This window comes from Balaenoptera acutorostrata, chromosome 18 (genome assembly GCF_949987535.1).
Source record: "Balaenoptera acutorostrata chromosome 18, mBalAcu1.1, whole genome shotgun sequence".
Classification (NCBI taxonomy): Eukaryota; Metazoa; Chordata; class Mammalia; order Artiodactyla; family Balaenopteridae; genus Balaenoptera; species Balaenoptera acutorostrata.
In genome coordinates this window covers 4,222,011-4,249,355 of record NC_080081.1, presented here as the reverse complement: position 1 = coordinate 4,249,355, position 27,345 = coordinate 4,222,011, and the positions used below count along the sequence as shown (strand labels likewise).

At 38.2% G+C, this 27,345-nt stretch overlaps 1 protein-coding gene across 2 annotated transcripts in view; it reads right to left on the bottom strand.

The window, feature by feature from the left end:
• The window catches only part of NALF1 (NALCN channel auxiliary factor 1), a 561,883-nt gene extending 535,103 nt beyond the window's left edge, over positions 1–26,780 (bottom strand). For both annotated transcript variants that reach the window (XM_057532679.1, XM_057532681.1), the window contains exon 1: positions 25,229–26,780. In XM_057532679.1, the coding sequence (XP_057388662.1) occupies positions 25,229–26,116 (888 nt within the window). In that variant the 5' untranslated portion in view covers positions 26,117–26,780. The remainder of the gene's footprint in view (positions 1–25,228) is intronic.
• Between the last annotated feature and the right edge of the window lie 565 nt (positions 26,781–27,345).

Sequence of the window (27,345 nt, the reverse complement as noted above, 5' to 3'; positions counted from 1 at the left end):
CCCCTGTGCTTCTTCCTTATTTATACCTTCACGTTGCTTGTTTTCTGATACCAAAGAGTAAAAGCTACCTTGATCCAAGTCCAGGTGAAAAGTTCTCACCAGACACCATGGGCTGGCCCAGTACCATAGCACACTCATGATTCATCATCAGTGGTCAGATTTCTACACTGGAAAGTAAACACATTATGTTCAACGAGCCTAAAATACTCCATCATAGGAAGTGGCCAAATTCAGGAAGACTGTGCCTGTCTTGTGCTTTTACATGATGATTTATATTCCTGAGACTCCAGTCTATTTTGTTCGACATCTGAAATTAAATGGGGAGCATCCATGAGGAAGAGCCACAGCTTAACCTGCGTCACTGGAAATGGATCCTGACATGAAGTACAGCGTGCTGCATATGAGTGAGGGTCCTTAAGACAAACACCTTGCTTAGAGTAGACTGGCATAAGCAACGTTCTTATGGCTGGCAGAATAACTTAAGGTTTTTCAGGCAGAGATTGTTCCCTGAATGACCTAGTATGGAGACTTCAGTAAAGCACCTGAAGCCAGAGAGGACCAACTCCCATAATTAGAAGCCGCATCTCAAGGTGGCAGAGCTCCCAGCAAACAATGGACTTTGTACCTAGCATTTCCAGACATTTTTATCTGTTTATTAAAAACAATGAAAAGAATGTATACTTTGTGATAAACTGACTTAAAAACTCAAGAATAACCTCTTTCACCTCCTGGCCTTCAAGGTGCCAGCTCTTTGATGTTTGCTCAGCTGTCTCCTCCAATGAAATAAATTTATTGTAGTCTGTTTAAAGTACCTTTTTGTCTCTCACCTACAGTCAGTGTTTCCTTGACTGGGTTACCTGGGTATCTTGTTAATGTGCACATGCATCACCTGGAGAGCTTATTAAAATGCAGATTCTAATTCAGGGATGCAGCAGGTCCAAAGCAGGGCCCAAGACTCCATTTCTACAAGCTCCCCAGTCAGGGCTACGCTGCTGATCTATGGAACACACTCTGGGCAGCAGGGAACCCAGAGTGTCTCTCTGTCCTTTTACACACATACCCTTGCTGGCTTCAGGTTTCGGTTTAGACACTGGTTCCTCTAAGTAGGCTTTCCAAAGCCTCACATAGTACCTGGACATCCCTCAGAGTATCAATAATCACACTATATTCCAATTATCCATTTGCTTGTCTGAGAGTCTTGTTTGCCTTTGTCACAAAGCACCTAAGAGAATGCTTAGCATACAGTAGGGTATCAATGCATATATGTTTAATTGATAAATGACTTATTATCATAACTGCAATTTAAAATTGTACCTCAGAAAAAAAAAAAAATTGTACCTCAGTAATATTATAAATTAAACCTACAAGTAATGGACTTTTGAACTCTGAATGTTAAATTATACATGCCAAGGCGCTGCTAAAACAAAGGCAGGTGGGACGTGAGCAAGTCTCAGTGGTACGACTACCTCAAACCCCACAAAACTGCAACACAAAACATGGTCCATTCCACGTCCCTGAATCCTGGTAATGACCTGGAAATTTGTTGGAAATGCAGAAGTTCAGGCCCAGATCTACTAATCAGACTTGGTATTTTAATAAGATTCCCCAAGAGGTTCACCTTGAAATGAAATCTAGAAGTGAACAAATCTAATCACTATAATTCCTTATTTCAGCTTTGTTTTCCATCAGATACATCCTACAACTTCTAATGTGCACATGGAAGACCTCTGTGCTGTCTTCCCTGGGATAGAGGCCAAATTAACCAAAAACCCATTAAGAAGAGCCAGTAGAAACAGAAGCCATCTGTGAATGGAATCAAGCAGAAAATAAATTGAAAATAAACTTAAAAGCACTTTAAAGACATTTGGAGAGAAACTACTTATCAACTAATAATCAAAAATGCTATTTTATAAAACAGACGCTGCCTCTAACATTAAATGCTTCTAAAGAGACAAAGTGTTGTAAAAGTATGTTTCTTATTTTCCACTCAAGTACTGAAGCACCAAAACTTGCCTGGCCTTTACTTTCTGCATAGTTAAATCTGATGTAAATTAGTAAATAATGAACATTAATATTTACTCTCCTCTTATCAAATTTCTAAAGGAAACTCCTTTTTGAAGGGCTCTAAAAATAGTTAATTAGAATATAACTGAACATTCCCTCCTCCAATATTTGTGACTAGAAATAAGTACGATCTGTTGAGTAGCAAGTTGTAAGTAGTCACTGATAAAATACATATATAAAGAAAATCTATAAAATCAATAATTATATGAGACTCTTATGAAATGACCAGAAGAAAGCTTAAAATGAATTTGAGCATCAATTTAAACTTAAAAAGCCAAAGTAATTATGCCAGAGTTCCTTCTCTGTCTCTCTCTTTTTTTTGCGGGATGTTAATAAGAATTTGAAAATTCATTACTATGTAGGTCATTCTTAAAATATACTTCAATGGGTTTTTTTTTTAAGGAACAAAATGTCTTGCCTCTGGATTCAATCTTATTTAAAGAATATTCAACAATAACTATAACTGAATTCAACATTCAGCAGTTCTCACTGCAGACTAGTTCTTCATACTCCATCTTCTTTTCATTCATCACAAACCATTAAAATACCTTCAGTCCTTTAATAAAGCTAATCATAATACAGTAATTATATGAATCATGCTTTGATTTGAAGAAATCCAGCAACCACTGATAGTTTGACAATAGAATGAATATACTTTGAAATGAAGACATGGGTTTGCTTAACTTCTTTTTTCCTAATTCAAACAAGATTTTGACACTCTGATCCAACATGACTTCATCTAAAAACCATGCAGAAAAAGACCGTAGTTAAATTCTGCCTGATTTTAAGAGTGTAGCGTAAGGATACGTGTTTCTGGGAGTCACAGCAGATTTGGCTACCCCACTTTTTTATGATTATGGAATTAAAACTAGATTTTCTCCAAATGGATATATCCATTCAACAAATATTTAGTGAATAATTATGTACCAACTGTCCTGAAAGTATAAACAATAAAGACCTGGAGCTAATTTTACATAGCACATTAATTCTAAGTCAATAATTATGCATACGAAAAATGAACAACTTATATGTAGTTTAAAAGTTCAGAATGTCCAAGAAGATGATTCCATTTATGGCAAAAGGAAAATCCAGAAATACTTTTTAAAATTCTTAATTTTGTACTAGTTTCTTTTATCACTTTGGCATGACCCAAGTCCAGATGAAGGACTGTTAACTTCATTCTCTCCTTTAAATACCAAGATGATGCTATCGGGTGGCACATGCTTGGACTCATTTTTCAAATAGTGACCCACTTCAGCTTCTTTAAACAACCAAAAGGTCTGGTCTGTGCAGTGGCACAGAGATACCTGATGACAAAGAATGGGTGCAAGCTGAGGCAGGCAGAACGGTGGTAACCTTAACCCTACCCTGTTTACCCAAGCGCCAATCTAATTGCTCCTCCACACAAAACCATACCAGTTCCTCAATGAGTATAAATCCAGAAATTAGAGCACTATCTCCAAACTGTGTTTTCCATTTTCAATACTAAGCATTCTTCAATACTAATCATATCTATTTAGATAATTTAACTTCATAAAACCACAGTGATATAAATGGGGAAATGTAATTGAGAATACCCTTTTAAATCTTGGGATTCCTTTAACTCCTGTGCTTTTGGGGAGAGGACTCCAAAACACTGCTCTACACATATCCCCACTCTACTTCTCCCATTCCCCAGAAAGTTAGAATTTGCTTTCAAACTACTTACATGTTAAAATCACATATGGAAAAGTCTCATCTATCCATTATGTCAATTTTATCTCCATTATCATACCATCCAAAAGGATGCCACTAATAAGGTAATCTTTGGAACGCTTTCCTGAAAAAAACTTGGAAGATAATGGCAGAGTTGAATTTAATATACAATTTTTTTTTAAATACATTAAAAAGTACCAACCATAAGCAAAGTCCTGAAATATAAAAATATATCTTCTTTGAGCCCAGATTCTCTGCATTTTATCCTTACTATCTCTGGTAGACTGTATCACCACTTGACAAACACCCTAGTTTCCTCTCTACTCTGTTGAACACAGGAGTGGTAGTGTGACTTGCTTCAGTCAGTGAAACGTAGCTGTAAGTGGTATGTTTCACTTTTGAGCTGGACTTTTATGAGCCAGATTATGGTACCCTGTCTCCTTTCCTTCTGCCACAAGACTGACAATGTTCTAAACAGTGACTGTTCTGTCAGACTGAACTCTGGATTGAAAATGTATAACGGAGGCACTGCCAATCCACAACGACATATATTGTTAGCAAGAAAGAAATCTTTCATAGATGTTATTGTTGTAAGTCACTGACATTTGGGGATGTTTATTAATTCACCATAACCTGACCTATCCTGATTGATACAGCCTTCTCACCTTCCAAGTCTGACTCAATACTCCCAATCTTACCCCAGGTATATTTTTCCTCTCCCTAAAAAAACACCATACAGTAAGCAAGAAATTGGAAAACCATTTTACTCAAGTAAATGTATAGCAGTGTTAGGTATGCAGAATTTGAACTTTAATGAGGATGAAGGACTAAAGACAAAAAAAGCAGCTCCTAGAAGAATATCTGCCATTCCAGAATGGTAAAAAGAAATAAGTATTCTAGTTGGATCAGAATAGTTGAAGAGAGATAGTTTCCAGACCTCTATTCATAAAGGCAGCTGCCCTAAAGTGCCTTCATGTTTATTTCAAATCCCACTGCTGAAAACTTTAATCTGAATTCAGCACTATGGGCAGCATTCCAGACAAATGAGATTTATATAGATGACTGAATAGGCATATGCAATTACTCTATTGGTCTAAACAAGTTAATCTTATTATGGAATTATAGGTCTACATTTAGAAACTACAGGTTCTAAAATTCATTAATTTACCCTAAAAATACATTTTAGGAAACGGACTGTATTCATCTAAAGCAATTATGCGACATTTATCATTCTATAATTATAGCAAATCTCTTAAATTTTAAAAAATATTGCAAAGAAAATTTAAATTAGAATTTTTTTTTTAATTTTTATTGGAGTATAGTTGCTTTACAATGTTGACTTTACACAAAAACAATTTTGGAAGAAATAAGAAGGCTTGAAAATGACCACTTTCAATTTCTTTAATTAAAATTCCATTTTCTCTATGCAGAATCAAGCCTAATAAAATTTTACTTACGTATGTCCCTGCAATAAAACACACTTGTAGTTAATAATGCTGATGAAATCCTACATTAATAGTTAAATATTTATCAAATATTGACTTAGTGACAAAACAAAAATGAAGACGTATCTTGCCTGAGATGATTTAAAAATACATGAAATTGTCTCTGCTTATCTAAAGAATAATATCTTTGAGGGATCTTTAACAGTAATGGATGTGCAAACAGTCTCTAATGTGTCCACAATTCATTGTCCTGGTCTTCATGTCCTCGGGTAGCCTCCTCCCCTTGAGTGTGGTTGGGACTTGCTTCCAAAGAATACAACAGGGCAAAGGTGATGGTTGTCATTTTCATGATGACATTACAAAAGACTGTAACATTCGTCTTGCTGAGAAACCTTCCCCCTTGCTGTCTTTCAAGAAGCCAGATGTCAGGTTGTGAGCTACCCTAGGGAGGGCCACTTGGCAAAGAACCAAGGGCAGCCAGCATCCAGCCAATGGGCAGTAAGTATCCCAGGTCCTCAGTTCCAGTCTGCAAGGCATGAATTCCACCAACAATCATGCGGGTTTGGAATGTGATCTTTCCCTAGTAAAGACTCAGTCGAGACCCCAGCCCTGGCCCACACATTGATTGCAGCCTTGCTGAGGACATATCAAAGCCATGCCAGACTCTGACCCACAGATATTGTGAGAAAATAAACGTACATTGTTTTAAATCTCTACATTTGTGGTAATTTGTTACAGAGCAATAGATAATACAATGGAATTCTCTGCTTTGGGGGTTGTTTTTTTTTCGTTTGTTTGCAAAGCAAAAAAAGAAAAAAAACTCAAGCTGCTTCACTTCGATCTAAACTTTAAAAAGAAGTCGAATATAATATCTCATTTTTGAAATTACCCATGAAAACTGGCAACCACCCTGTTGAATAAAATGTTTAGCAAATTACTCAAAAATCTGATTGGTTCTTTCCTTCATGATGATTGTTTGCCTCTTCCTACTCTACCCGACGTTTAGATAATGTCACTTGCTCCTGATTATACCGTGCCTGGCTTTCTTTCTTGATTTCTGGCTTTTAATTCTACAGTGACTGCTTTGGTCATCTGATTTGAAGAAAGTTTGTTAATCAGTCAACAACCCAAGTATAGGGAAAATAATTGATGAAAATCTACTTCTCTGTCTTTGTAAATATAAATTTTACTTTTCAATTTTAATTTGATTCGTGGGTAGGCAGCAAAGCTATGCCCAAAGTTGGAGGACAATTTTCCTCTCTGTTAAGATCATAATAGTTCACAGTTAGCACCTAGTGTTAGTGATAGACCAAGTTATTTAATTCTCTGAAGTAGGTCTGATAATTATCCCCATTTTGCAGAAAAGTAAACAAAGGGCACAAGACTTTTAATTAAAGCTCTTAATTATATTTGTTTTCTATTACATTGCTATGGTATAGAAGCAGTCGTGATTTTCAAAGATTACAGATTATTGGAAAGAAAGTAGGAAATCACTGAAAACATTAGCTTGAAGACAATTTCTAGCAACATGTGGATGATTTACATGATAAGTCCATAATACTGATTTCGTACGTATGTACTAGTCCATTTGTTTCTCCTGTTAGGTTTTGAGACTACTCTTGAAGCTAGGAGTTATGTCTTATTCACATTTTTTGTCTAATCACTTGTAAAGAAGAAAAGAAAGAAGAACATGAGCTTGTGTTGGTTAAAAAACATTGTCATGATTCTTCGATGCTTCTACAACTGAGAGGTGCAAGCACGCCCCCTCTCTGAGTCTGGGCATGCTTGTGACTGCTTTATTCAAAAGACCAGGGCAGAAGCGATGCTCTGTGACTTCCAAGGCAGGTGACAAAAGGTTACGCAGTTTCTTCCTTGTTTGCTGGGACATGCATTCTTGAAGCTTTGGGCTGTTCTTTAGGGCAGTCAGCGAACCCAAGACCACCATACAGTAAGGAAGCCCAAGCCACACAGAAAGGCCATGGGTAGGCTTTCCCATAGACAGTCTCGACTGCGTCCAGCCTTTGACCTGTCCCAGGCCAGGAGCCATGCATGTGAGTAGAGTCTGCAGATGAGCCCGGTGCCCAGCCATTTAAGGCACCTCGAGCCCTTCAAATCTTCTCAAAGCACCAGATACTTCAGAGGACAGAAAAGCTTCGCCCATTATGCCATGCCTGATTTCCTGATCCACAGAACCCTAGACTGTAATAAAATAGTTGTTGTTTTATACTGCATTTTAGTGGTTTGTTATGCAACAATAGATAACAGGACAGTGTTCAGTAACAGCTTGCTGAATGACTGATTCTCCATTAGGTTAGAGGTTCCACTGAGTAAAACTAATGAAAATTGAAATAAAAGAAACCTATGTGGCCTCATGTACCTTACTGAATTCTTTCCCGCTCTGGTTAGCAATGCTGGTAAGCAGTTTCTTGAAGTTGTTCTTACGACATTTTCTCCTGCCAGTTCATTTAATTCATTTAGTAGCCAATATTCCTGCATTGACTCTCGTGCCCAATTCATCATCTGAGAAGTTTTGACATGTATGATGTTAAGCAGATTAACAATGCCTATGAGCAAGCTGTGTACAATACAACTGAAAAGATTCAGTTTGAGGTTGCATATGAACAGTGTCATGGAGAGATATATAGCGGAGTCCTCTCCAAAGAGCTTCTTACGTCTTTCATTGGGTTATACTAATGTGTTTCACTGTGTGTCCATATGTGGCAAGTAAAATGGAAATTAGTATAACTGTCCAAATAAATAAAGTACCAAATATATCTGCTGAAATTTTTGAGGGAAGAGTAATTTTAAGGCCATGTTATCTGGAATATTCAGTTGAAATCCTCATGTTTTGATTTTTTTAAATTAAGGAACTATAGCGAACTAGTCCACTTGAAATTGAATAATTTACTCTGCATTTATAACTTTAATTGTTTTCAAGTGGGTGATTATTATGATATTCTCTCTCAGCCACAGAGTTTTTAACTGTTCTTTAGGAAAAAACAGTTACATTTTCACTCACATGTTAAAATCATCACCTCTTGTATCATCCACCTACTAGCCATATCTTTGGAATATTCTAAACATCATTTGAACAAATTTTCACATTCAATTTATCTGGAATATTTTGGGAAGAACTAAAGGCCAGAAATCAAGAAAGAAAACTAGGCACAGTATAATCAGGAGCAAGTGGCATTATCTAAACGTCGGGTAGAATAGGAAGAGGCAAACAATCATCACGAAGGAAAGAACCCATCAGTTTTTTCAGTAATTTACTAAACATTTTATTCAACAGAGTGGTTGCCAGTTTTCATAAGTAATTGCAAAAATGAGACGATATTATATTCAACTTCTTTTTAAAGTTTAGGTTGAAGTGAAGCAGCTTGAGGTTTTTTTTCCTTTGCAAACAAATGAACAAAAAAACAAAAAACAACCCCCAAAGTAGTGAACATTTTCCTCCCTGTAGGCCATTGATTTGCTTTTAAAAAACTTTTTAATTATGAAAAAATTTAAACATATAGAAAAGTTGAAAGACTAATAACTAAACACTCATATAGCCATAACCTAGATTTGGCAAATGTTTCCATAATTACATTTATATTTTCTGCCTAAACCATATCAAAGTAAGCTGCAGATGTCACAACACTCTCCTTAAGTGGAAAGTGATATTTTAAAACATTTCTCTGTGGGTTATTTGAATTTTTGGAACTATTTGACCTGTCCAGGTGATTTCTCAGATGAAATCACCATTGTAAAGTTATAATATCTTTCCAGTCTCTTAAAAGTCATAAACTAATCAGCAGAACCAAACAGTGATATATTTTTCTAAAGTCTTCTCAATTTGGAAAAAGACATTGAATTTTTTTAAAAATTGCTTTTCTGGAAAGGTTCAGAGATGAATAGCTACTTCTGTCTTTAAGTGGTCAGATTAAGGAAACACACATCCCCACTGCAAGCTATGGAATAATTACACTGCTGCTTATTACTTTTCAAACCCATAATTACCCATAAAGAAGCATGTAGAAATAAAATACTGGGTTTATATTTAACATATAAAAAGCTCTGTTGTTCAGCAACAAAGATATCAAGCACCATATTTTATAAAATTGGTATTTGGTAATTATTTGACTTAGGGCCAACTGTCTTTTTAAGAGGGAAACAATGAACTTCTCATAAGCAAGTTAGAAGGAACAATTTCAGGTTGAAATTGCAACACTGTCCTGATTTCAAAGCTCTGGATGAAATCTAATTTTCATTTATAGGTTGAAAGTGAGACCATGTGAAAAGAAAAATTTGTTACCAAGTTGTTGGGTTTTTTTTTTCAGTAGCAGATTATGAACACAAGAGCTTTTAGATTAAGAGATTTACATGCCTTTTAATCTTGTCCTCATAAACATGTACCTAGAAAAAGAAAATCAAATATTCTCTTGGATTTTCCCTCACATTCTTTCCTTCTCTTGTTTTAGTAAACACGCTGTTTATATATAAATTTCTTACATTTTTTTCACGTCCATATGTGAGTCACACATGATGAAGAGTCTGATTATTTATTCCTTTTTTAACTAGGTGCACTGCGGGATATCTTTTATCTCAGTGCCTAAATTACTATTGCCATATAATAATAGTGCTCAAATTATCTAAGAACAGCTTCCACTAAAGATCTATTTTTAAAAAGAAATATTCATTTGTCCTTACACTGTTTTTTTCCTATAGAGCACACAAAAATTGTATGACAAAGTGCATTCCCAGAGGCAATGATCACAAATTAAGTTATTAAAATGTTCTTTATGAAGCATCCTTTAATACATCTGGATGGCAATTATCATATCCTTTGCAAATAATCACTGTGATCATTCTGAGAAAATGCATGTGTTCTCTTCAGTGCTGACACTTCTTTGGTCCCTCTGATTCACCTGCTCATTCCACAACAAGCATCGACCAGCAGCCCTGAGAATGGCCCTTCACCATTAATTGGAGAAGTCAGAGGAACTGAGTTGAACAGCCCCTTGGGAAATTCTCTTTAATAATTTACCATATTAAATGCATCATATTTTGTCACGGTAGGAAAAAAAAAACAAAACAAAACAGTAGAATAGGAATAGGCTCAAGGCCGTACAAAATAGCCCAGAATGGAGACAGCATTACACAGACAAAAGTAAATTCATGACAATCGATCACAGGTAGGAAATGGGGACTCTCATTAATCACTGTGTGTTTCCCTCGGTCTATCTGCAGCACCTTCATCTGGTCCCATGTATGTCAAATGTCCGGCCATTAAGATAAATTAATATATTTGGATGAAGATAGAATGTTTTTCCCTAAACAATATCTATCATGAGTTAACTTTTCTACAGTTCACCTACTACAAAATCTAGTCTTGATTTGAAAAAAAAAAAGTAGATTGTTGGGTTCCTTTAGCTATATAGTTTTCAGTTTATTAATGAAATCAAGTTGTTAAAGAAATGCAAATTTGCATTGCTTAGCTTTTGCATTTATCTGTTTAAAGCGTATACTGTGAGAAACTTAAACATCCGTCCAATTAGAGTGTAATACTGGAGAAGCTGTAACAGTGAACCAAGTGATGAGTGAACTCTCAGTCATGCACATTAGGGGTGCTGCCTGTCTGGACAGTGCGACTGGGGCAAAGCCCGACCTCTTCGTCCATGTTAAGAATTACTCCTGTATGTAGGGCCTTTTAAAATCTCTACCTTTATGAAATAATTGAGGACTATCAAAAATCAACCCCACTATCTTTGGGGAACCATTTTAGATTTTTGTTATGAAAAGTTCAAGCACTTAATATAATGTATAAAATGTAAAATTACAAATTTAATACATAAATATTCATATGGATTTTTGTTAATTTTCCCTAGATTTTGAAGTTATTTGGAAATGAGAAATTTATTTCTCAAAGACTAAATAAACAAATAAGAGTCTGGGTACTCTTTTAATATGCTTGCTTTTGCCAAAAAGAATAGATAAATAGCTGCTTTGACTCCTCGTAGGCAAAGTAGCACATACAAAGTTGGCCTGTTTTATCCATTAAGTCATAAGAACAAAAAATATCAAGTACCTAAAGACCGAATCAATTATTTTAATAATCTTAAAGAGCCAGTCAATCAAATAGAGAAATCAAGTCCATGGCTGAGCAGTTATAACTATGACAGTTGAAAATAATCTATATTCGTCAATGAAGCCAAACTATGTTGACAAGGATTTTGTTTACTCAGACTTGAATTCCATCCTACTGAAATTTTCAGATACACTGAATAAAAACGAACATTTAGTTTAAAAAGTCTAAACTGAAATGATAGGAAAGGATTCATTTTTTCATAAGAGACTCCTAAAATTTCAATATATATTTAGAAATCCTTGGGACAAATAGAACATACCTGAAATCTGCCATTTCTTTGCCAACCCTCTACAAAGCAGTCAGGTATAAAGACCCACAGCTCCACTGACAGCAAGATCATTTGCATTTGCATGTGGTCTTTTTTCCCATTATTTCACCTGGACTTTGCATTGAAGCCACTGCCTTGAAAAGCACGGGGGGTGGGGGGAGGGCCCACACCTCCTTGCCCAATGGCCCATAGTGACCAGTCCAGTCTTCACTAGGCGGAAGGAGAGATTCTGTTTTTAAATGGCTTAGGATTCAGATTTACCTTTTTAAAAACACTCGCTTCTCTTCTGACAGTCTCTCACTGCTTATCTAGAGTCATAGTGACTCCCAAGATTAAATACGTCACCAGTGCCTTTTTAAATGCCTCTATGGAAACTAAATCCACGATCTCTACACTAGGACAGCTCTGACCAGAAACCAACAACTGGATTAGAAGGACAAGCTTGTCAATGTTTTCTACCAGCTCAGTCTCTAACAGTAAAGAGAGCAGAGTATGCCTTGCAGTGTGACGCCACCCTCTCTTCTCAGAGTAGCTTGGACTGAAAAGATGACAACTCTACCTGCCAGCTACACTTTTTTATTCTTTTTTTTGGCCGCACGGCTTGTGGGATCTCAGTTCCCCAACCAGGGACTGAACCTGAGCCACTGCAGTGAAAGCCCGGAATCCTAACCACTAGGCCACCAGGGAACTCCCTCGCCAGCTACATTTTATTACACACTTGCTCTGTTTCTTCTCTCAGTGACTCCTCAACCTGGATATATAAGTATCCCCATCTTACAGGATTGATGGAACAGCCATTTGAATCTAGATGTTTCTGACTTTTAGACCCATGCTCTTTTCCTACACCAAGCTGCTGCAACAGAAAAATTGGATGAAGTGAGTTACATTTTCTTTCATGTGCCAAAGAACTTTATATTCTATCCACTCCTGCTGTCACCCACCCACATTCTCCCCCTAAAAAATTTTTTAAAAAACTAGACATGAGCAGTGATTTGTGACAGAGTGAACAGGATATTATAATAGTTAAGTCAGGGCCATGAGATTAAGAGCCAGATGTTACTGGTTTGAGTTCTGTCTACGCCACATTTGCCTGTGAGAACTTCGGCACATTTCTTACCTTCTCTAAGCCTTAGTTAACCCATTTGTTGAAGAAAGCTAATTTTGCCCATAATGGTGGATTGTTGTGGGGATTAAATAAGATAAGGATGCTAAAGTTATCGTGTAGAACTTGTTTATTTTAAAAACTTAATGTGTACAATTCCACAAGAATGGGAATTTTATACAGTGATTTTAATTACTAGTGATAATGTCCCCACAGAAACTGTATGTGGGGTGAATCCACGTGTGACAAGAAGTGCTGCAAGACCAACGGAGGAAGGCCGCACCCACTTTCCCTTCAGATCTGACCATGTCGTTGAGTCTTGCTTTGCTCAAAAGGTCATTTGAGAGTTTACAAAAGTGACTGATGTGTTTGTGATTAGGAGAGAAGAATGAGTATTTATTCTTGTTATCAGCAATAACAAAAAATTTACTTAGAGATTAGTCCAGCTCAATTTCTATATTTCTTCAGGACAAGCACATGTATTTGATTCATTCTTTTTAAAATTATCCAGGTTGACAACAATATGAATGGGAACCAGAGAAATAATTTAAAGTTGAAGTCGTCAAGACTTCCTTTTTTAAAAGCAAAGAACTATTACTATGAGCAAGGTGTTAGGCAAAGAATATAGTGCAATCTCACTGTGCAAAGTTATCACTTCTGGGTGCCTCATTTTCTGCCAAAGGATGTTAGACAGAATATTTAAAATCTTCTGGCCAACCTGCAACACATAGGTAAGATGCCCTCAAGGGTCATGGCAGATAGCTCCCATCCTATTTGTACATCTTCTGTAGCAATGTGCACCTGATTTCTCCAGACAGATTGTTCCATTTTATCCTTTAATAGAACATTCTCTCTTATGTAGAGGAGAGATATTTCTAAAACACCTGCTTATAGAACCTCATTCTTACCCTTAGACCAAAACTAAGTACTAGATAATAAGACTCCCCTACCACATGACAATTTTTATCAAATTAAAGAACCCTGCTATGTCTCCCTGCATCTTCTCTTCCTCAGGGCAATCATGTTCCCATTCATGGAGCACAGCTTAAAGTCTTTCATTCTAGCCCATACAGTCTTGCATATCTTGGCACCTGCCATGTTTGCCTGGTCTGCTAGCTCTAGTTCAAATGCCGAGGCAATCTTTTACTCTACTTCCTCTCCCTCCCCAATCAATAAAATTACTAAGTATGGCCGAGTGCATAAGTTCTGGGGAGAAGAGCAGAAAATAACAGGAACAACCAAAACAAAACACGAAGCCAGGTAGCTAGTGGGTAGAGCAAAGGGCCCCAACATTTAAAATGAAACTTGGAGGCACATGAGACTTTGCAATGCCTGACAGACTACGTAACAAAGAATTTCCCCCAAGATTATTTTCACCCAGAGGTTTGCAGGAGATGGAGAGTCATTACAATGGTTTCTCCGCTTGTCCTCCCCAAAAGGTTTGTACACAAAGGGGCTCAAGTTCCTTTGCAGCAGTCTAAGAGGATCCACTCGGTCTACAACCCAGCACATGTTAATTTTTAATCTGCAATAACAGGGGGAAAAAAGTCAAGCTTTAGGAATGAAACATTTTCACCCTAGCTGAATTTTTGTTTTCTGTTTCATTCTAAAGAATCACCATTAGTCATCTTTCTAGAGAAGCAGAAGGAATGTAGATGTAATAAAACTGAGAATTTTACTGTGCAGAATGCAAAGTCTGCTTATAAAACTCTCATAAAAATGAGTGGTGTTTACAAGAAAACTTATATGAGATCTCAAGTGAAGCAATTTCACTGATTTTCCTATGGCATCTGTTTTAATGAATTGCTCCCATTTATTGGGCATCATCAAGCCCTAGGTGAGGTACTTTAATCTGCATGAGAGTCTCTTGATTTCTCCCCATAACTGTCTTACGAAAGAGATGTTAGACTCCCTATTTTAAGGTGGATGATGTCATATAACTAATAAGTGATGAAACTTAGAGTTGAACCCAGTTTTCCTCAATACTTTTTTAACCATTTTACTATACTTCTCTATTAGGTTTAAAATTAATTTCTATTTTTATTTTTTTTTTAAGTTAATTTCTATTTTTAGAACTTTCTATCAAACATATCAATATTTTTTAAGAAAATGTATAACAGGGGCTTCCCTGGTGGCGCAGTGGTTGAGAATCTGCCTGCCAATGCAGGGGACACGGGTTCGAGCCCTGGTCTGGGAGGATCCCACATGCCACAGAGCAACTGGGCCCGTGAGCCACAGTTGCTGAGCCTGCGCATCTGGAGCCTGTGCTCCGCAACAAGAGAGGCCGCGATGGTGAGAGGCCCGCGCACCGCGATGAAGAGTGGTCCCCACTTGCCACAACTAGAGAAAGCCCTCGCACAGAAACGAAGACCCAACACAGTGATAAATAAATAAATAAAAGACCGTGAATTTAAAAAAAAAAAAAAAAACTTTATAAAAAAATAAATAAATAAAAAAAAAAGAAAATGTATAACAAGATAGCCATATTTAATTCCATGGACTCTCTAAATATGTCATTGAACCCCAGGGCAGCACATTCCTAAAGAAAATAGTTTGCAGTAACACACATGATATAATTATTTATGATCTCATATTTACAGCCAGTAACTATTTTATACTATTTGAAAATGAATATTCTACTTTATTTAAGCATATTCAAGATAATAATTGTGCTTATTGTCTGAAATCCTGAAATTATAGCATTGTTCCTATTTAAAATATAAACAACAAAACCAAGGATCTTAGATGCACAGCACAATGTACAAGATAAAACCTCCCTCCTCCCCAAGAGTAAGCAACAGATCAGAGCCTAGTATCTCTTCTTTGGGATCTGATGCCTTCACTAATTTTTTCTGAAAGTGGTACTTTCAATATCATACTCCCATCTGGGTCCTAGATCAAAAGCTACAAATATTCTAATGTTTATTTCATCATAAAATATTTATTTCTTTAAACTCTCATCTTCCCACCTATTTCATTTTCTTTTTCTTTTCACTGCTGAACTTAATGAAGAATAGTTTGGACTAGTTCTTATTTCCTCAACTCCAACTCATTCCTTAATCCATCACAATTTGACATCTCTTCCATCATTCTACAAAACTACTCTTGTAAGGTCAATAAGACTTAATTGCCAAATGCAGTGACCTATTTCTAGGCTTCATCCTACATGTTCTTTCTGCAACATAAGACACTCTTGACTGACTCTGTATCTTTCTTAAAATTCTTCCCTGTATTGTTCAGATCATCACATTCTAATGATTTTCTCTCTCCTTTCCTTCTACCTCTGCCTCTCCCCCTCCCTCCTCTCCTCCTCTTCCCCCACCCTCCTCCATTCTCTCTTCTGTTCTCATTCCCCCATTTTCACTCTCATTTCTTGTTTCTTCTCAGTCTCTATCCTTGGTCCCTTTTCTGCCCAAACCCTTTAATATTGCTCTTCCTCAGAATTCATCTTTGACATTCTCTCCAAGTAATCTGTTTTGTTAAATCATCTAATCTCTGCCCACAGCTTCCTGGATCAAGCTACACGACGCGCAGAGAGTAAACTTCACACCCAAAGGCCCTACTTACATGGTATACTATCTACTGGACATCTCCTGATGTCATCATCTCCAAAAATGGACTCCTGTTTCTTTCACCAGTCTCAATCCCAAAGTGTTCTTCCTCTTGTATTTCCTATCTCATTAAATGTATCCACATCCAGAGTCCCACCTTTTATAAAGTTTTTTTTTCCCTTGCATGTGTTTTTTTTCTTTTAACATCTTTATTGGAGTATAATTGCTTTACAATGGTGTGTTAGTTTCTGCTGTATAACAGAGTGAATCAGCTATACATAAACATATATCCCCATATCTCCTCCCTCTTGTGTCTCCCTCCCACCCTCCCTATCCCACCCCTCCAGGTGGACACAAAGCACCGAGCTCATCTCCCTGTGCTATGCGGCTGCTTCCCACTAGCATTACATTTGGTAGTGTATATATGTCCATGCCACTCTCTCACTTCGTCCCAGCTTACCCTTCCCCTTCCCCGTGTCCTCAAGTCCATTCTCTACGTCTGCGTCTTTATTCCTGTCCTGCCCCTAGTTTCTTCAGAACCTTTTTTTTAGATTCCATATGTATGTGTTAACATACAGTATTTGTTTTTCTCTTTCTGACTTACTTCACTCTGTATGACAGTCTCTAGGTCCATCCACCTCACTACAAATAACTCAATTTTGTTTCTTTTTATGGCGGAGTAATATTCAAATCCTTCCTCTACATATTAACTGGTAAATTTGAACTCAGAAAAGTCTCTTGAATCTTGCTTTCTTCTCCACTTCCATAGCCATCATAGTCATTTAGAATTTTCTGTCCATCATGGTAGCCACTAGCCACATGGGGCTATTTAAATTAAGACTAATTGAAATTAAATATAATTTAAAATTTAGTTTCTGACATCACTTTACCCTCCTCCAACGTATCGTCACATTGCTGCCAGGGCTAAGCTTTGAGAAAAACAAACCATCTCAACTAAATCACTTGATTAAAATTCCTCTCTGATATTTTATCACACAGAGAATGAAGTTCAAAAAGACTTGGCATGGGATACATGATTCTTCACAACTGAGCACATCTTTCCAAGGTATTTCCTACAGCCCTTGCCATATACCTTACTCAACGTATGAGTGGAACTATGTCCCCCAAAATTCATACGTTGAAGCCCTGACCCCCCAGTGTGACTGTATTTGGAGATAAGGCTTATAAGAAGCTAATAAAGGTTAGATAAATGTTAAGATTCCTAAGTGTTATAGATGTCAGGCAATGTGTACACAATTCTCAACTAATAAACTCAACACCTTTTAAAACAATATGGTAAAAATTGGACTGTTGTTTAAAAATTATAAACAGAAAGTGACAGTATCTTATCTAACATGAATTCAGTGTAGGAACTATCACAGATTTCCAAAGTTTACTTCCTTCCCTCCAAAGCTGTATATTTATCCTTTCTCTGCTCCACTCTAAAAAGGAAAGCAGAAGTCTAAGTGTTCTGCTGATCGTCATACCATTTATTCATATTCATATCTCCCTCTAAGACTTTGCAATGATGAACCAGGAATTCCTGGCCATTCATTCCAGCTGTCTAAGGCTCCAAAATTTCTGTCATCTTAGCTTTCTGTATCATCTATAAAATGTTTTTAATGATAAATTAAAAATAAAAAGAAGTATATATGGTGAGGTTTTTAATAGGTGTTAAATGTATTTGTGGATTTATTATACTTATCTCTTCACTCTTTGGTATGATTGTAATGATCATAACGAAGGGGAAAAAGAAAATAACGATCAAGTGAGGAAGTGAACTTGATCTTTAACACTACCAGCTGTTTGACCTTGGAACAGTTAACTTTATGTCCTCGCTTTACTCATCTGTAAAATACGTGATAGTGCTTACCTCATAAAGATGACGTGACGATTAAATGAATTAGACTAGTTTCTGACTTCTAATAAACTCTAAAGCTTGTTAGCTACTACTGAAGCTCGTTCCAGCACTTAAATTTCTGAGTGATTCAACTCACTTTCTGAGAAAACTAGTAACACATTGTCATGATCATCCATTTAAATCTTAGTTCAGTTTTCTTTTCAAAGAAACTAAGTCAGTGATAGTTCAGTAGGAAAAAGACTGATCATTTTTGATGTCAGTAGAGATGCAGAGAAGTAAGACTTCTGAACTTCGGGTTTCCCATGGGACACAGGCCCTGCAAGTGAAGCTTCCAGACACCAGGAGAGGATTCAGCCAGATGAGAGCAAGAAGGCACACTGACAGGAAGAAGAGGAGACCAAGGGGTGAAGACTCAGAGTTTTGAGCAGAGCCCAATTTCCTTCTCAAGCAGGGCAGAGCAGCTGACATATAAAATCCCAAAGTATTTCCAAAGAAGTAATTATTGCATTCACCCGTCACGCACACATGTAGATACACTACTGCTGCTGCTAAGATCGGTAACACTATTTAAACACACAGTAGACTTGTATTTTTTGCAGGATATTTTTCTTTTTACCATCTGTGGTAACATCTACAACTTTTCTTTTTAAATAAATGACTGTGTGTAGAAACAGACTACCAAGGGAGGGGAAAAATCAACTATTACCTTTTAACACTTTAAACACCCAAGAAGTAAAATATTTTCATGCATTCTACTACAATACATAGTATAAATCATTAACTATTTATTACCAAAGAAAGGCAGATGTTAACTCTTGTTTCCAGTTTTAAAGAATCAGAATAAATTAAAACATTTTATTACTATAATTTCATGATTTGGATTGTAAGGTTTAATTGCTTATTAATTTAAGGTAAAACTTAAATTTAGTGTTTCACAGCATCTTGTAATCTAAACTTTAAAAAAAATATGACTATTGGGCTTCCCTGGTGGCGCAGTGGTTGAGAATCTGCCTGCCAATGCAGGAGACACGGGTTCGAGCCCTGGTCTGGGAAGATCCCACATGCCGCGGAGCCGCTGGGCCCGTGAGCCACAACTACTGAGCCTGCGCATGTGGAGCCTGTGCTCCGCAACAACAGAGGCCGCGATAGTGAGGCCCGCGCACCGCGATGAAGAGTGGTCCCCGCTTGCCACAACTAGAGAAAGCCCTTGCACAGAAACGAAGACCCAACACAGCCATAAAAATAAATAAATTAATTAATTAATTTTAAAAAAATATATGACTATGTTACAATCACTTCAAAAGAGAACAATGATAAGATCCCTCTAAAATGAATTCCTAAATTAGGTGTGGTAGTATTCTGTGCCTACTTAGCAACTTGTATCTTCAAAACACTGTATGAATATCAACTAGTTATTCCACTATGACAGAAATAAGTAAAAAAGGAAACATGGCTCATCATTACAATGGAAAAAGAAAAGTAAAAAAGGATTAGTAATTTCCTAGGTTTAGTAAAGTGAACAGGTGAAGAAAGAATAAACCTGAACTATGTGAAATACTATGAAAAGCCAAAATGTTTTCTCTTAAAACCAACCCATACTTTTGAAAAATTCTAAATTTTAGCCATTTATATAAACTAACATTAGAGACAAAAATGAGGAGGCTGAGGCTCCTCTAATCAAATAGTTGATCAGTCTCACAGAGACAATCATCCAATTTCTGCATTCACGTGCTCAGCGTATTAGTGAACACTAGTATAATGACAGTTCTGGCTAAAAGACAGAAAATCCACAGCCAAGAGGCCCATCCTTGACTCTGGTCCTCTATGCATCCTTCTCCTTCTCTCCATGTTCTCTCCTGGTACATTCCCTAAACTTTGCACCCAGCTGGTTCACTTCTCATCTACTTCCTCAGCCCAGTCACTACCTATTTGCTCCCCTGCCCTCTGGCTATGTCCTACTGCCTTTACCACTTAAAAAAAATTTAAGTTGCTTTTTCATCAGTTGAACAAATGAGGTTATTATGTATTCATTACTGAGGCACAGGAGCTAAAAGGTCTTTCCACTTTGGTTGGCACTCAACTAGAACAGTGGTTCTCAACCTGGGCTGCACATCACCAGGGAAACTGGAAAATCCCAAGCTCATGACACAAGCCAGACCAATGAAATCAGAAATCTCCTGGGGCTGGGGGTGTCTTCAGAGACTCCCAGGATATTCTAACGTGAACCCAAGGACCACTGATCTAGAGTAAATGTTTACTGATACTGAAGAAACATCTTTTCAGTGTAAATCAATAGAAAGCATACAACAACGTGATGGGAGCCTAGTCAATGTGAGGTCAACTTAGAAGATTAAGATTAAAAAGGAAATTGGGAATTGAAATGAAAGCAATAGGTCAGATAATTCAAACCAAAATAGTATTGTGTCTCAAATAGTTATCTGTATATTTGTTCTTTTATATTCAATCTAGTATGAAAATACATCCTAATGGATTATAATTTATTTGTGGGGGAGCATGAGACTGAGAAAATTATTTGATTTCCTTTCCTTCACATTTTAATTCACCTTGCATATGCAGACACCAATCTCATCTAATTAAAGTGATTAAAACCGAGGTATAACAGCAATTATCAAAACTTTGTGGTTATGCCCTATATAGCTACTAATTTGACCCAGTTACAAGTCCAAAGTTAAAAAAGAATAATCATTCTTTGGTCTATAAAGCAACAGCATATAATATTAAGATAAAATTTGATAAAAATAAAATAAAATTAAGATAAAAATAAAACACATATCATAAATCAGTAGTTATATATGGAGCAAAAATATGAAAATGAAAATCTGGGTTATAAAAACAGTTATGAAAGTGTCTTTGATACTATAAATGGCCTTATTAATGGTTAATGTGATCATCTGAAGGTTAGACTATTTGATTTTACAGAGAAGCAATTCAACTATAAAAATATGATTTAAAAATAACACAGTGGTATAATATAAAAGAGATCTATTTGCAGACGTATTCCACACTCTGGACATAACATGTACAACAGCACTTAAACGAGTAAGAGCAAAATAATATTTTAGATTCAATATTTAAGTGGAAAGAATTGTTAGATATTTTATTTCCTTATAAAAACTATTTTTAAGAATCTACAGTATATGACATCAAAATAAATAAGGACTTAAAAATGCCTTTTTTTTAACTTGCACATTATGTAACCCAAACTCTATGTCCTCAAACTGGTTAATGTTTCTGAGTCGTTTCTGCAAACAATACAGAAAGCCCTGAGTATCACAACTGTTATATATGCCGAACACTGGCAGAGTATTCTTTTGGTCATTGTCTGTTAAATAAAAATAGGCAATATAATTTGCTTTAATACAAAATTATAATATAAAAATATAAGAATGCATACATTCTTGATAGTATAAAGATTAGAATCTATTCTGAGAGAACTAAAATACAGATGATGCAGTGATTTATGTTAGAATCTAATCTCACACCCACTTTCCCTGACCATCTGTCTTAAGGAATAGTAAGTCAATAAAACTTTCATTAACAAAAGTTTACCTGTAACATAGAAGTTTATATTCCCTAAACATCCCAGTTTTGTAATATGTAATTTCAAGAATGCTTAGGAGGTAAAGAATGGCATATTTAAGAAAAAATCTTTATTTAAGTAAAAATTCAGGCATGTTAATAATATACATATGTAATTCTGTAGCTTAGAATAGTGTATTTTTTAATATTGAAGCCAATTTGAAGCCAATTTGAAGATTTTCAGATTCTTATTGTATATCAAAAACATTATTTTGAATAACACTGCAAAATCCAGAGAATTACTGTCAAATTTTTGCTACTTGATTTATGTAATATAGCAGCTTGAATGCTATAGTCTAAATGATACATGCAGAAGTTCTTGTTCTTTATTTTACCACAAGTTACTTCCCCGATAAAAGTGCATATTTACTTTAAAAATTAAACCAGCTATTTCTATGAATATTAAAAAATATTCTTGGGTGCAAATGATTTCTATTATATGTTGCAAACAAAGGTTCGCTGAAGAAAATCCAAGCTATATTTGATCTCCAACTACTACGGGCCCAAGACAATATGATTGGATTAGATCAATATTAAGGTGTTTTTTGTTTTGTTTTGTTTTGTTTTCAGTATAATAGGCCAAAAGCCCTTTAAATCAAGTTAAATAAAAATTAAATTTAATCCATTTTAATTTCATATGTATATGGAATGTGGCATTTTTTTTAATGGGGGAGATTATAAAACTAGAGGGTAATAACATGACCTAACTTTTAAAAGTCAGAAATCACTGTATTAATCATTTAATTATATATGGGTATAACAAAGTTAACATATTGCTCCTAAAATATGGATTCTACTAATTTGTATAGCTAATATTATTGCATATATTCTCCTGTCTATAAATTTATAAATATACTAATAAACTATTAAATTGGATTTTTTCATGAATATATTACCAATTCCAGAAATATAATGCATTTACTTTTAATGTTGCCTAAGACTTTGCTGTTAACCTTAGAATGTGGGAAATTTTGCACAGACTATATATCTTGAACATTGCTCCTGAAGATAGTCATCATTTCATAATTATAAGTATGTTTGAAATAAGTAAAAATGTTCAGAAAGAAACTCAGACACATTTTTCAAAGACTACAAGTACCATTTTAAGCCGTTTAATATACTTGGTATGTGGATGTGTTTGTGGTTCTGCAGAATCATAAAGAAGCTGTATATTAAGCTCAGGAGCTAATCAACAGATTTGTGAGTTATCAACCAAGAACACTGAACACTGCCCCCCTCCAACCCCCCGGCACCTAAAATCTGAAGCTGTGTGAGAACAGTTATCCTGGAATAAATGTTTCAAGTGTTTCCAGCAGACAACCAACCAACCAAGAAATAGCTACAAGGCATCACAAGTAATAAATCCTGTGTTGTGGAGATGAAAAACTCAAATGTCTGTGTTTACTTTTCATTGTGAAGAAATGTTTCTAAAAAGGAGTTCAGATTTTTATAATGTGCTTTTGTGTATACAGCTAACAACTACTACTTTATCTGAGAACACAATCCAGAAGTAGTTCATAACATTACACATTAATTTAACCTACACTGTGCCTTATAGCTATGATGATATAAGTATAAAGTTGATAATGATTTCAGGTCAAGAGGAAAATATACATTTATACATATTTAAAACTTGAATATTTAAACAAAAATATATTTGACAGACTTATTTGAAAATATGCTCTAGTATATTGGCAATGTAGACTATCATTTAAACACTGAAACTATACAAATTGGAATTACTAGAAATTTCTATGAGAGTTTACATTCAAGGAGGCAAGCAAATTCAAATTATTACACGGGATCACTTTTAAACATAAATATACTGAAACGTTTGCAAGCTTTTTATTCGTAGTCGAATTAGCAGGCACGTCAGTGTCCTTGCAATTCTGGTGCAACGTATCTTGTCAAAGTAAATAACTGCAATAAATACACTAGTCATTCATTATTAACTTCTACCATTAAGATTAAGTTTAATTCCCAGGCGTGACTTACAGGGGTATGGTTAAGAAAAATATGTGAAAAACTTTAAAAATCCATTTATCTAATGAAGTAGCATTCTAAATTAATGTTGTAAATGCAATATTATTATTTGCAAAGAAGATATGTTTCTGGTCTTAAAGAATGTTGGCAAAACAAGTTTAGTTTTAGTTCAGCTTACTTGTCAAAAGCACAACTAATCAATCCAAACTAAAATACAGCCCTTGAACTATGTTCATTTTAAGTAGGTATCCCTTAGGCCAGTTCTCTTGTGAAAGCATCACAGAATCTTTTGATCCATACTGCCCCTGATTACGCTTTCTGAGTACAAAGCAAGTGAGGCCAAAAAGGGACATTTGCTGTGTTCCCGTGGAGAGGCTGGGGAAGTAATGAAGAGAAAGGTAGAGAGAGAGAATGTGCTGTGTTATTTATTTTGAAAAGCAATACTATTTTATTGCACTCTTTAAGAAATTACCTTTGGAACAAAACATTAAGGCTTATTACTGAGATTCTGTCATCATTTCTTCCCTACTAAAAGGTCACTGCAGTATCATCTTCAACAAAGCTCTTGAGCAAATCTCATTTCAGCACCACGGACAGCAACACTTCTACTAGGACAAGCGCTCATGGTTGCATTAGCCATTTCTTAAGAAACTTGCATACACTTCTTTGTCAATCAGCAAGGATTACAGCCATTATTATATTAATAGGAAGGGGTTAAAGGTAATATACGTTATTAATGAGTTCAGTATTTTTCATTCATAGATCAAGCATTTGCCAATTAGTACTTCTGGAGAGCATCCTGAAAATTCAAGCTAATTACATCAGGTGGCTGATAAAAAATCTAACATTGATCAGTTATCACCAGATACTTAATTAAAACTTTCTACTCATAATGAGTCTCCGATCAATAACTATACAAGTTTCTAAGAGGAAACAGGAAACTTAATGTGAGTAAATACGCTTAGGTAGGCCCTCAGACTTTCCAAACGGCCAGAACTACCCCTGTAAAACAAGTAAAACACGTTTTTAGTTCTTCCTACATAAACAGCCACAAACACTTTCTCTTGTCCCTTCAGCCAACCAGCTTAATGATGTCACAATCAGAGAGCTCATGTGTCAGGCCCATAAGCCAGACCATACATGCCTGTCTCAGACTATTCTGATTTTAGCTGCGGTCATCAGTATGCAATCCCATCACTGTCTTCCTAACAAGCTTCACTCAAATTCCATTTAAAAAAAAAAAAAAAAGGCAACAGAGTTTGAACCAACTCCATAGCACTGGCTTTATTCTCTCAGAAGACCAGGGTCTTCCTGACCTTCCAAGGATCCCAGAAGAAGGCACCAGTCCACCAGCAATCCACGGGATAGTCCCAAATCAAGCAGCAAGTCAAGCTCTTATAACCACAAAAACAACGGTGAAGTAACAAAAAAACCAGAGTCCAAAAAACATTTTAACACTCTAGAAGACGCCTCAACCAAACACACACGGATATAAAAGCGCAAGGATGGGGAAAATCCACTGTTCCTACCTTACAGTCCTCAGGACACGATTTCACCGAGTACTCCTCCGACTGCAAGTATTTATGGAGCACGCTTTCAAACTCTTCGTATTTCTCCTGAGCGTGGTGGTCGTAGTCTTGGTAAGCCTCGACGCACTGCCTGCAAGTGGTCATCTCACCGTCCTCCTTGAGCACCACATCCAGACTACAGTTCAAAGTGTTGGGGCTGGACAACCCCGAGAACAACTCCCAAAGTGTGTAGGAATTACAAAATGAAAGGTAAAAATCCGACAAGTTCCAGAGCGGAGTTGGATGCGTCCCCCTCACCTGCGGCTCCTCCCCCCCGGCCGCCACCCCCCGACTCCAGTTCCTGGCGCACACGGCGTCCGCGCTCTCCACGGTGAAGCACTGGCCCGAGGAGGCGCCCTGGGGGTAACAGGTCTCCAGGCGCCACACGGGCTGGGCAGAGTGCCCCAGCACAAGAGCCTCGCCCCGGCTGCTGCTGCCTCGGCTGCCCTGGCCGCCCCCGCCGGCGCCCGGGGAGGGGGGCAGGGCGGGGGCCGAGGCGGCGGCGAGGAGTCTGGGCGCCTGGGCGGCGGGCGAGGACTCCCCCATGCTCGCCAGGAGCGCGGGCCAGGAGGGCTCCTGCTGCCGCTGCCGCTGCTGCTGCTGCTGCCGCTGCCGCTGCTGCTGCTGCTGCCGCTGCTCCTTGTCCCGGGTCCGGGTCAGCTTGGCCTCGGCGCAGAACCACAAGTGATCAGAAAGCAGGACTGTGAAAAACAAGAGAGATGCCAGAGACAGTCGCCATTTCTGAGCCCTCTCTGAATCGATGAACGGTTTCTCGTTCTCCCGGGGTGCCGCCAACCAGATTTTTAACCCGTCGTCATACTGCCGACACATCCAAGCACCCCTGGTCATATTTTGGGAACGCACAGCCCTGGCCGACTCCACCGTGAGGGCTCCTGTGCCGGTGTCACCACGATATGCATTGACTTAAAGGGTTTAATTTCCTTATCCCCTCCTCCCGTTTCTTCTCTCTCCCTCGCCCTCTCCCTCTCTCCCTCTCTCTCTCCCTCTTTTCTCTCTCTCTCTTTTTGCCTACATAAATATTACCAGGCTTTGGAGGAAGATATGACTTGCTTCCGACCTAATCATCTGCCGACCCCATCCTCTGTAGAGTGGGAAACAATAATGCAGAGAGAGAGGCGGAGAGGGAGGGAGGGAGGGGGGGGGAGAGAGAGACAGTCGGAGGCTGGGGCCGGCGGCCGGCGGTGAGCGGAGTGCAGGAGGTGATGGTGGAGGCGGCGGAGTGGCTGGCGCTGCTCCTCTCACCCAGGCATTGTCAGAGCGCGCGTCCCCATGGCCCCGCCGGGGACAGCCCTCTCTCGCCCGCCGCCGGGGGCATGCCGCGTCTCCGCTGCCCGCTGGCTGCGACCAGAGCGCCTCCCCAGCTCCCTCCTCTCCTCCTCCTTCCTCTCCTTCTCCTTCCTCTCCTCCTCCTCCTGCTCCTACTTCTCGCTCTCTCTCCGCGAGTCCGGAGCCTGGGCCGCCGCCGCCGGCAGGGCTCTCCCTCCCCCCCACCCCCCACCCCGCGCTCCAACTGCCGCCGCCGCCGCCGCCGCCGCCGCAGGTCTGCCCGCGAGCGCAGCCGCCGCCGGGCTCCGACTGCTGACGCCGCCTCCCCCGGACCTCGGGGCCGAATCGCCGGGTCTGGGCCTCCCGAGAGCCACAGTCATCTTCAGTCCCCGGCTAAGTTGCCGCCATCTTCGTCCTGGAGAAACACTTTTTTGGGGGGGAGCGCTGGGTTTTGCGTCATCTCCTCCCGCGCCGAGATGTCTCCATCCTGGCGCATTGGCACGGGGCTCGGCCGGGGCGGAGGAGGAGGGCGAGGACGCCGGGGTCCGGCGCGGGTGGGGGGCCTGCACTGCTGCGCTCCGACGCTCGCTCTTTCCCTTCCGCACACCCCTCCCCACCTTTTGGGTTTTTTCTTACTGTTATCACTGGGAAAAGTCAGAATGCGGACTGCAAGGTTGAGGATGCCTGCTAATTTCTTCAGCATCTCCCGCTCCCTCTCTGACTCCGGAAAAAGTCCGAGTTGCCGGCGGGTGGTTAGAGGATTCTGGCGGGGCGAGGGTCTGGGTGTCACC